Source organism: Selaginella moellendorffii, unplaced genomic scaffold (genome assembly GCF_000143415.4).
Source record: "Selaginella moellendorffii unplaced genomic scaffold, v1.0 SELMOscaffold_25, whole genome shotgun sequence".
NCBI lineage: Eukaryota > Viridiplantae > Streptophyta > Lycopodiopsida > Selaginellales > Selaginellaceae > Selaginella > Selaginella moellendorffii.
Genome location: NW_003314286.1, coordinates 951,724 through 961,852, shown reverse-complemented (window position 1 = coordinate 961,852; position 10,129 = coordinate 951,724). Strand labels below are relative to the sequence as shown.

The window sequence follows — 10,129 nt, the reverse complement described above, 5'->3', positions numbered from 1 at the left end:
ATTTGCATTAGATATATATAACAAAATGTTATTTATATTGAAAGATAAAATATAAGGATATGATTTACAATATCTAATATACTAAACCATGATTTTCTCAAACATTGTTATGAAATTGACACTCAATATGGTTTTTGATGTATATGATAATATGATTCTCTTTCTAAAGCACTATTATAAAATTGGAACACAATCTGACTTTCAATATATGGTTTATTATATTACACTATATCTGGCTTTTTAAAAAATTATTATAAACCTAATCCATAATTACTGATGACATAGAAGACAATCTTTTTTTTCAGTAAAACTAACATTATTTTTTGTAGTTATATCAATATAATAACATTACAAAACTTAAATAAAATCCATTCTCCAAAGTGACACTAGAATATTATTTAGTTTAATGTATTTGTATCATGTAAGTCATGAGAAGATTCAAGAAAGAAGATCAAGCTAGATACAAGTATCCATATGAGAGTGAGCTCCATTGAGGTCATGGTAGATCAAAATGGATTCAACCTTTCACTACACTTCAGTTTTTGGCTTAAAACATGTTCTAAAAAGCCAATGAGATATGTTAGCACAAGGCTAAGAGGTAAGAACACAATGTTGCAACATATGAACTAAGTTATAGTTGCAAGGACAATAAATATAGAGAGAGGATCAGCACTAAAGTAGTTATTCTGTTAGCTTTGGACAGCATAGGTTCATAAATTACAGGTTTAGATAAGGTTGGAAGGTGCTCCATTTGTTTAAAGCTCTAACATCTCAAGGCAACTTATTTGGTATATTCGAGTGGATAAAAGATTTGTTTTCAGAAAAGGAGTATACTTTTAAATGATTAAAAATAGAATAAGATTGATGAAGAATAATACAGACAAGCTCAGCAGAATTGGAATTATTTGTTTGCTGTTATATATATTATGGCCAAACAATGCAAAAACTATTCTACTCTTTGAAGATTTAAACAAAACTCTGTTATAAATTTATGTTTTAACTTTAGAACTACTGTTCATAAAGTTTAGTACACTATTTAACTTTTTATTTTTGTAATGTTTTTTATTTGGATTTGCACATACATTTAGTGGGAATTTTATCTTATGTAAAAGGTTTCGCACATGAACTTACATAAAGTACACAACATACAATTTATTTTTGTGTGTCTAGAGACGAACTCCTCTCCTTCCTCCATCGATGCCTCTTCCCAAGGGGTATACTTAATGATCGATCCTGTGATTAGATCCGACCACGGTGAACTGTGGTTAAATGTGACGAGATTTTCGCTGGGAATTGAGCGAGCTGGGGAAAAATCCAGAGGAGGAAGAGTCCAGCCGGGAAGCAGAAGCCGACGCGGCATTGTATGCATGACGAGCGATGATCCATTTGAGCAAAAACACAAAAAAAAATTCTTTTTGCCGAAGAGATAGCATGGCCACCCTTTCATCTCATCTGGAGTTTTGAGAGAGCTTCTTGCACCGAGACGGGGCGGAGCGAGAAGCCGCCTCGTCTCGTCTTTCTCTAGATATTTAGTGGCAGGCAAATTTCAGAGCTCTGTCGGTGCTGGATTGTTCTCCCGGAGCATTCCACTCCCGATGAGACTCTCCAACTCCAGACAAAACCTGCAAACGCACTGATTTTATGAACATCTACGCAAGGGGAGGAGGCGTAGAGACTACTCACCGGTGGATTGGGAAGCCAACGACGTTGTAGAAGCATCCATTGACGGACTTGACGAGTGAGGCGCCCGCGTCCTGCAAGGCATTGAATGAATTGCGAAGAGGATAAAGGCAAAGGAACCTGGATGCCATAAGAGCCAGCTTTGTCCATGGGCTCCCCGGTCGCGATGTATGCTGTGATGGTAGCCTCGTCCAGATTACCAAACTCCACCTTCAGTAAGAAGAGGGAAAAACTTTGAGAGCTCGAGAGCACCCTAACTTATTTTACAGCAGTCTCCTCGTAGAATGATCGTAACAATGGTGCCTGTCCGAGCGTGGGATCTAGAAACCTGGATTGAAACGAGGCCATAGATAGGGAAGCAAATCTAGAGAACCTGTGGCATGCGGCAGGAGAATCACAACTCCTGTGTAAACTTTGTGTTGTCGGCCTGTGGAAAAGCCTCCGTTTTTGTGTGAGTTGCAAACCGATAGACGTACCGCTCAACAGGGACAGCATTCGAAAGGCGTCTTTCTCATCGCGAGGCTTCTCCAGAATCATTCCCTACACAGCGTCTCACGCCAGCAATGAGAAAAAGAAAGGGATTTCTCACGTCAAGCTCCACGACTGTGTCAGCTCCAACGATTAAATCCACGTTCCTCTGGCTCTCGAGCTGAAAAACGAAAGAACTCAATTAGAACCCCAGGAATAGTGACAAGATGACGCTTTTCTGTTCTTACTTGTATCAATCTCCTAGAAACTTCAATGGCTTTGTGAGTGGCGGTCTCCGCAGCATAGTCTGTCACAGCGCTTGTAAGCAAAGCGCTACAAAAATATTTTCTCACCTCCAGGAGTCGCATATTGCAGCTTGTCCAGTGTCTCCTCAAACGTGGATGGAATTACCTCCACCTTGAGCCCCTGCCAGGGGAGGAGCATACAAAACAAAGCGAAGACGGAGAAAAAAGGTTACCATTCTTTGAAACAGCTCAAAGCGACGTGGAGAAGCCGAAGCTAAGACAATGCGCTTGGACAGCAGCAGAGGCATATGCCGGATCAGCATCGCACTCCCGGAGCGGCCTAAGTAGGAAAATCGCCAAACAAAAATGAGCCCTAGAAAAGCCTCAAGGCTGATTATGTGAGATCTCACCATCGAGCGTTCAGTGTATTCGGCAGTAATCGGGGGTTATCGTTGTGACGCCTCATGGATCTCATTGGCAATTTCACTAGAATCATAATAATGCCGCATGAAGAAACATTCTCAAATCTTTATCAAAAGAACATCTTCTATAAGACATATATTTTATTTGGTCTGTTAAATATATTCTGTTCAGTATATACGGATTTTCACAAGTATATTTTGTTAGAGCTCCACAGAAATTTAATCATTTAAAAAAGCTGCATGTGAAGTCTTTATAATTTCTTGAAGAAATAAAGAACAATGTTTGGATGGTGTAGTTGGTGATCACACCCTAAATTGGACCTAGGTTCAGACAAGCTTTCTCAAATGCGCAGACACTGTAAATCTCGCTCGAAAAGAATAAGAAAAAAACGACGCTTTTTCTGTTCTATCTCCGAGGAATTTCAATGGCTTTGTGAGCGAGTGGAATCACCTCCATCTTGAGCCCCTGCACCATAAGACGTTTACACACAACGAGAAAGAACAAAAAGCAAAAGCAGAACGACAAGAAGAAGTTACCATTCTTTGAAACGTGGAGAACCGAAGACAATGCACTTGGACGCAGTCGCAGAGCCTTAGGTAAACAATCGAGCGAAACAAAGAGCCTAATGGAAGCGAGAGCAAGCATGAAACGATGAGAGAAGAGTCTGGTAGTTACCTCTCTCGGAGTTGTCAACTCTACTTCGTTTCCATCTGAATCAAACGAGTTGGCTTCCAAAAACCGGTGGAGCAGTAGCAAACGAAGAGTTTTGCAGCAGCGTGGGAGAGTTGGAGAGCTGCGGGACGCTGGGATCTGCGACGGGCTCGATCTGGAGAAACCAAAACTGATACGACGACGTCCTGTGGATGCTGAGCCCGAGCAGCAAGACCATCCACGCCAGCAGCGATACAAACCAGTAGTTCGTCATCCCCTGGATCGACCCCCACGCGATCAAGTAGCCGACAATGATCCCGGCGAGGTGTCCCAGGAAGCTGGCCTTGGGGACGATGATGGACGTGAAAACCAGCGACTCGAATGGCGCAAAGTTGATGGGGAGCGAGAGGAGGCCGAAGAGCTCGAGCTTGGACGATGGCTGCTTGGACGCCAGGATCGTCATCCAGCCGAAAACCACGCACGAGTAACCCACCGCCGAGACACGCTTGTAGAGCTCCAGGTTGAAGCGATGGATGAGGAGGTGGTAGATCCCCAGGACGAGCGCCGCCGAGAGAAGCACCAGAAGGAGCGTGTAGTGGACGTAGAAGGTGACCCCCAGGCCGATCCCCTTGAGGCCCTCCACCATGCCCAGGCTCCACAGTGCGCTCATGTTGAAGACGAGGTGGAGGAAGCTTATGTGCGAGAAGGAGGAGGTGAGGATCCGCCAGTACTGCCCCTGGAGCACCACCGTCTCGTAGCTCATCCCAACCTCCGCGTAGCCGATGCTCCGGTGCTGGATGTAGAGCCACACCGCGCTGCACAGCGCGATCAGGCAGCTGCTAGCGGGCCTGTCGATGATGTCGTAGACGAGCGGCCGCCCCATCCTAGAGATCTCGAATGCTATAGCTGCCGGCGCCGCATTGCTGGATTGGATTGATAATCCCCCTCACCTCCGCGCGGGGAAGGAAGCGCCAAGGGTTTCGCTGGAACCCTAAAATCTGAAGTGGAATTTCGAGTTCCCAGGAGTCGAACACGAGAATGGTTGTGCACAAGTTTGTGCTGGGATTCGAGCGCTCGACCGGTTGATTTGGGCGGGAGTGGGCATAAGCCCTAGAATGGATCTGGTAGGCCATGGCATGGACGCGCAACGAAGGAGAGGAATTTTCGGAGAGAGGTACGATTTTCTTCTTCGTAGGGATCATACGATTGCGAGAGGTTTGAGGCTTTCTTCGTAGGGATCATATGATCGCGAGTGGTTTGAGGCTTTATCTCTATTTCTTGTCCAAGCATTGTCTTTCGGGCCCACGGAAAGCCGGATGATGGATCATCCTATCGGCACCGGCGCAAGCGCAAGGAAGGGGCTTTTTTCCTCTAGTTTGGGTACGTGATACTTAATGTGTGGTGTTTATGGAGCCACTGAGAGATTTTTTTTTTCTTGCTCCATCGTTTTCAGGTGCTAGTACTTCGGCTGTTCAAGTCAACACGGGTTGATACAGAGAACGACGCATCCACTTGTCGCTGGAACACGCAGTTTCTGCGCCGAGAGCTGAAAGAAAAACATGGGAAAAAAAATGCGGTGAAGAAAATGTAGGTGAGCAATTTCTCCGTGGATGAACTTTGGATGCTTTTCTCTAAACTGTTGCCTTTGTTCAGCTGGAGAAACTGTGCCTAAATAGCGGGAATGGGGCTTTACACAGTCACTCACGTGAGCTCGCTCTAGATCACGACAGTGGCCTTGTTGCATGGATGGGAAGCTTTTCGGCAAGTTGTTCCGCCTCTCGTTTCGATGTTTCCTGTGCTTCCTGTGTTTTTTATATTTTCTTTGGCAAAGGACAGAGCCTTGAGTTGAATCGTGTATGTGTGCATGAGAGCTAGGCTGGTAGTTTCTGACTCTTTTAGCTTTACGTCTGCGGTGCTCATACACAGTGTGTTGTGTTGTTTCTTTCGCCTTTCCAGTGAGTGTTGTGCTTGGACTTCATCCCTTAGTCAATTTTTTGGCAGCTGCAAGCCAGTTCATAATTTCTTATCTTGCAGAGTCACGCGGGTTGCAGCATAAAATAGTGGCGTTGTAGTGACCAGAGAAGGGCCAGTGGTGAACTTCATGGCCAGAGGGCCAAAGACTAATGTTCCCAGAGGGGTTTTTATCTGCAGCACAGATGCACACAACACTTTCACAAACGCTGCCTACCAAAACATGACAGGATGCTCCCAAGAGGAGTTGCTTGGTCTGAGATGGGTCGAACACGTTCATCCAGAAGATCTTCAGGTGTGGGTTTTCTCTCGTTTTTTTCCTTTTCCGTCCTTCGTTTTGAAAATGGAAATTCAGGAAGTTTGGGATCAAGCAATCACACTGCGGGAGGGAGGATTGAATGTCGAGTTCAGGCTGATACACAAAAATGGCAGCTGGAGATGGGTGAATTGCCAATCAGTGGACATGCCAGGTTGTTTTGAGAACGAAAGGTGTGTAGAAATTCTGATTGTCTTCCTTGTTTTTCTGATGGATTGATACGTTTACTTAACTCGAGTTTCATCGGGTGTAGCCATGTAGGAATCATCGAAGATATTACATGGCGAAAGGAGGCTGAAGAATCGTTAAGATTGAGTGAGGAGCGCTTTGCTCTTGCTGTTCGTGGTTCTAACGATGGCTTGTGGGATTGGGACATCAGAACCAACAAGGTGTTCTACTCAGCGCGTTGCAAGAACATGCTTGGTATCGAGCAGAGTTGTGCAGACACGCTTGATGTGCTTATAAACAGGCTTCATTCAAGCTATCGAGGTTGGTTTTTTTGTTTTCTTCTTCCCGATGTTTCATTGTTTTTCTTTGTAGATTGTGTCCAGACCGCGCTCAAAGACTATTTAGCCGCTCACAAAACAGTTGGGTCCCCTTTTCACATCGAGACACCGATTAGAACGAGCCAAGACAAGTACTGCTGGTTTCGGTTGAGAGGTCAAGCGCTTTGGGATGAACAAGGAAATCCACTTCGAATGGCTGGCTCATTAAGTGACATCACGGAAAGAATCCGATGGGAAGAGGAGCAGGAGAGGCTAATAGCAAATCTGGCCGAAGCTCGAGACAAGGCGGAATCTGCTGCCAAAGCCAGATCAGAGTTTCTAGCTGTAAGTTCATATTTTCATGCGAGTGTTTGAAAGTGTTTCTTTTCTTTTCTTTCAGGTGATGAGCCACGAAATCCGTACGCCGCTCAATGGTGTGATAGGGATGGCCTCTGTTCTACTGGACACTGATCCAACTCCGGATCAGGAAGAATGCCTGGAAACCATTAGAACTTCCGGGGAGTGCTTACTTTCGATAATAAACGACATTCTGGACTTCTCGAAAATCGATGCTGGGAAGCTGACAATTGCGCCAGTCCCGTGCAACCTTCGCAGTCTTGTAGAAGATGTTGGAAGCATGTTGGCACTTCGTGTGGAACCCAAGGGGGTGGAGCTCGTAGTCCATTATGACTCTCCTTTCTTTGCCGTCTCAGTGGACACAATACGATTGCGTCAGGTAGAGTTTTTCTTTCTTTATATTTTGTACTTATTTTTGTTTCTTCTACAGGTTCTTATAAACCTCATCGGAAATTCTTGTAAGTTCACGCACGCGGGACACATTCTCGTTAATGTGAGTTTGCTGTGTAAGAGTTGCCAGAAGCAACTCAAGGCCACGGATTTCTGGGAATGTCGGAGTTGCAGCAAGGATGTTAACTCCTTTAAGGTGGATTTCTTTCTCAGTAACGTTTCTTTTCGAAGTAAAAAGCTTGAGATCGTGTGTAGTAGCAGGGACGTGAACTTGACAGCGATGCAAAACATGTCAAGCCGGTGGAATACTTCAAGTTTTCAATATCTGATTCTGGCATCGGGTGAGGTCTTTGGACCGTATCATTTAAAAGCTGACAGAAACAATTTCCAGAATCGCGGAGGACAAGCTGGGGCTGTTGTTTGAGAAGTTTTCTCAGTGTGATCAGCTGACGAGCAACATGTATGGTGGGACGGGCTTGGGCTTGGCCGTGTCAAAGAGCCTGGTATGCAAAGTTTCTCAATGTTGTCCGTATTCAATCCCGGTTCAACCGTACACAGGTCGAGCTCATGGGTGGTGAGATTGTTGTGGAAAGTCGTGAAGGTGTTGGATCGACTTTCTCTTTTAGTATACCTTTGGAGATTGATGTTGTCTCTGAGAAGAACCGGCATCAAGTTCCACTTCTTTATAGTAGCAGATTCCAAGCACGGCCTAGAATTCTGGTCATCGACAATCACAAGATCACCAGGCAAGTCATGTGTGAGCAGATTGAGAGCTGGGGGATTGAATGCCAGTGTTCCGGAGATGTTGCCAGTGCGCTCAAACTGCTTGCGAATCGATTCCATGGTACTACCAAAGCTTCTTGAAGGTGTTTCTTTGTTTCTGAATTTTCTGAATTTTTCCAGTTGCTGTGGTTGATAACGTCCTCGTCGAGACGTTTCAAAAGAAACTCCAGATCAAAAGAATCGCGGAGGAGTTTCCAGGCACGAAGTTTATACTTCTCAAGCCCGTAGGACACCGGGTAAATGCTCAAGAGGCGTATGGATTCAGCTGTACCCTCAGCAGGCCGCTGCGACAGTCGACGCTCAAAGATGCACTCCTCAAGACCTTTAATCTTCTCGGCTTTAAAAGCTTCGAAGAAGCCTCACGTAACTTCCTTGTTCTCTTGATATTCTCACAAGCAAAATCTTCTACTCCAGGGCCTGCGTTGGCGAGCAGTAACAGATCCAAGGCCGGGGACAAGGCTCAAACCAGAAGACACCCCAAAGTCCTTGTTGTCGTAAGTTTTTTTCGCTCAATTCCACAGACAATGATCGTTTACTTTCTACATTTCTCGCGAAACTTTTAGGAAGACAACAAGGTGAACCAAATGGTGGCGATCCGGCTGCTCAACAATCTCGGCTGCACCGTCGACGTCGCTTGCAATGGCCAGGAGGCAGTGTCGATCGTGGACAAGCCAGTTGAGTATGATCTCATCTTCATGGACTGCCATATGCCGGTATGGAAGATCTTGTTGCTTAGAAACTCAGACTGTATCTTGGTGAAACTTTCCAGGTTCTCGATGGCTTCCAAGCGTCTCGCTTGATCCGATCGAAGCAGAAGCTCACTCCAATCGTCGCATTGACGGCAGCCACCATGGAAAGCGAGCTAGAAAAGTGTCTGGAGTGTGGCATGGACGACTACGTACGGAAGCCCTGTACGAAACAGGAGCTCCAAAGAGTGCTCCACAAATGGCTAGACTGGAAGGACGAGGTTTAAGAGTGATTGGGGTGGGTATTTATTTAGAGGAAGCCATGCATTGCCTTAAATTAGCGCCACAACGCAGAGGCGTCATCCGGCCGTCCGCTGGCCAGGGAGGGGCCTCCATCGTGGCCGTCGGTGGGCTCTAGTTTTAGTGGCCCGGTATCGCCAGAATAAGCGTTAGAGGTGCTTATTAGGGTTTGATAGAGCTCGTGCTTCGATCGATCGGCCGAAGTTGTTGAGCGATCCATGGCGGACGGTGGCAAGAAGGCGTCTGGATCGGCGGCCGCTGCCGGATCGAAGGCGTCGCCCGTAAAGCAGCAGCAGCAGCAGCAACCATCCAAGAACAGCAATCCCGTGCCTGCCAAGGCGGCCGCGATGGATAATCCGGAGGCCGGGGCCGATAATGTGGAGGATCTGATGTTCGGCAAGGTGAAATGGTTCAGTCCAACGCGAGGGTTTGGATTCATCACCCCGGATGACGGCTCGCCAGATATTTTCGTCCACCAGACGAGCATCCACGCCGAGGGATTCCGATCGCTGCGCGAGGGCGAGATCGTCGAGTACGTGGTGGAGCTCGGCCAGGACGGCCGGATGCGCGCTGGGAATGTCACTGGTCCCAAAGGCGCGTTCGTGGAGGGGGCGGCAAGGGAAGACGATGGCTCCGGCGGCGGCAATGGATCGATGAGCAACAGCGCCGGCGGCTACAATAACAATGGTGGCGGCAGGGGCGGCGCAAGAGGCCGCGGGCGTGGGATGGGCATGGTATCGCGCGGCGGCGGCATCGGTGGAGGATTCGGCTATGGCGGTGGCAGGTGCTTCAATTGCAACGAGCCGGGGCATCTGGCGAGGGATTGCAGCGTCGCGAGAGCCGGGTGCTACTCTTGCGGGAAGCAGGGACATTTCGCTCGCGATTGCCCAAATCAGAGCTAGAGCTCCTTCTCTTTCTCTCTCTCGCTCGCTCAATCTCGCTCATTCCTCTCGAAATTTCTCCTCTCTTTTTGGTTCTGGTTCTTTTCGTCCGTTGTCTCGCTCTCTCACTCTCGTTTGGGAGAGATCATCGCTCTCTCTCTTGGAGCGATCGTTGCCCTTTCTTCCTCTCACGGTTTTTGGGAGAGATCATCGCTTTTTGGTTCTTCACAATCACAGCGTTCATGTAGATAGCAGCAGTCTTCATTTTGGGATTGGCAAGAGGGAAAACTATGCGTAGGATTGGAAGATTTTTCTACTACTACTACACAAAAAGCTATGTAGCATTTCAAAATTTCAAGAAAGTAAAGAACGAAAAATAAATACCCTTCTCATGCGTTTCGCGTTTTCCCGGCAGTTTTGCAAATTCAAAGACGGTGAATATTCACAAAGATGCTTTTGTGGCCCTTTGGACTCGACCCCGAGACTTATTTGG

At 46.8% G+C, this 10,129-nt stretch overlaps 5 protein-coding genes across 9 annotated transcripts in view; 2 read left to right on the top strand and 3 right to left on the bottom strand.

The window, feature by feature from the left end:
• LOC112347956 overlaps nt 1-1,360 on the bottom strand; it is a 3,951-nt gene extending 2,591 nt beyond the window's left edge. Inside the window, exon 1 of the mRNA XM_024679750.1 lies at nt 1,179-1,360. Coding sequence (XP_024535518.1) covers nt 1,179-1,360 — 182 coding nt within the window. The remainder of the gene's footprint in view (nt 1-1,178) is intronic.
• LOC9636710 (N-acetylserotonin O-methyltransferase-like protein) lies at nt 1,261-2,820 on the bottom strand. Of its 2 annotated transcripts, XM_002974536.2 has the most exons (11): nt 2,804-2,820; nt 2,627-2,733; nt 2,502-2,574; nt 2,397-2,455; nt 2,270-2,329; nt 2,157-2,220; nt 2,054-2,107; nt 1,948-2,000; nt 1,801-1,890; nt 1,684-1,754; nt 1,261-1,622 (listed from the first exon to the last, which is right to left on the bottom strand). In XM_002974536.2, the coding sequence occupies exons 2-11, from the start codon at nt 2,714-2,716 to the stop codon at nt 1,547-1,549; spliced, it is 690 nt and encodes a 229-aa protein (XP_002974582.2). In that variant the 5' UTR covers nt 2,717-2,733; nt 2,804-2,820; the 3' UTR covers nt 1,261-1,546. The 2 variants fall into 2 exon arrangements, with proteins under 2 accessions (XP_002974582.2, XP_024535405.1); XM_024679637.1 differs by lacking the exon at nt 2,804-2,820 and having other exon boundaries at nt 2,502-2,565; nt 2,627-2,764.
• A 221-nt stretch (nt 2,821-3,041) lies between these two features.
• Nucleotides 3,042-4,464, bottom strand: LOC9637244 (RHOMBOID-like protein 13). Of its 2 annotated transcripts, XR_002992902.1 has the most exons (3): nt 3,492-4,464; nt 3,353-3,438; nt 3,042-3,281 (listed from the first exon to the last, which is right to left on the bottom strand). XR_002992902.1 is itself a non-coding variant. In XM_002974535.2 (2 exons), exon 1 carries the CDS (start codon nt 4,348-4,350, stop codon nt 3,532-3,534), a length of 819 nt encoding a protein of 272 aa, XP_002974581.1. In that variant the 5' UTR covers nt 4,351-4,464; the 3' UTR covers nt 3,048-3,438; nt 3,492-3,531. The 2 variants fall into 2 exon arrangements, 1 of the variants encoding a protein (XP_002974581.1); XM_002974535.2 differs by having other exon boundaries at nt 3,048-3,438.
• A 162-nt stretch (nt 4,465-4,626) lies between these two features.
• On the top strand, nt 4,627-8,774 carry LOC9637243 (hybrid signal transduction histidine kinase F). Of its 3 annotated transcripts, none has more exons than XM_024679643.1 (15): nt 4,627-4,641; nt 4,703-4,847; nt 4,928-5,058; nt 5,121-5,733; nt 5,794-5,927; nt 6,008-6,243; nt 6,295-6,584; nt 6,640-6,975; nt 7,027-7,182; nt 7,245-7,327; nt 7,378-7,489; nt 7,545-7,830; nt 7,890-8,263; nt 8,333-8,482; nt 8,539-8,774. In XM_024679643.1, exons 4-15 carry the CDS (start codon nt 5,569-5,571, stop codon nt 8,740-8,742), a joined length of 2,526 nt encoding a protein of 841 aa, XP_024535411.1. In that variant the 5' UTR covers nt 4,627-4,641; nt 4,703-4,847; nt 4,928-5,058; nt 5,121-5,568; the 3' UTR covers nt 8,743-8,774. The 3 variants fall into 3 exon arrangements, with proteins under 3 accessions (XP_024535411.1, XP_024535412.1, XP_024535413.1); XM_024679644.1 differs by lacking the exon at nt 4,627-4,641 and having other exon boundaries at nt 4,921-5,058; nt 7,890-8,132; nt 8,184-8,263; XM_024679645.1 differs by lacking the exons at nt 4,627-4,641; nt 4,703-4,847; nt 4,928-5,058; nt 5,121-5,733; nt 5,794-5,927 and having other exon boundaries at nt 6,039-6,069; nt 6,134-6,243.
• Nucleotides 8,775-8,957: 183 nt separating this feature from the next.
• LOC9637242 (glycine-rich protein 2) lies at nt 8,958-10,033 on the top strand. The gene has a single exon (XM_002974735.2). It carries the CDS (start codon nt 8,974-8,976, stop codon nt 9,655-9,657), a length of 684 nt encoding a protein of 227 aa, XP_002974781.2. The 5' UTR covers nt 8,958-8,973; the 3' UTR covers nt 9,658-10,033.
• Nucleotides 10,034-10,129: the final 96 nt, after the last annotated feature.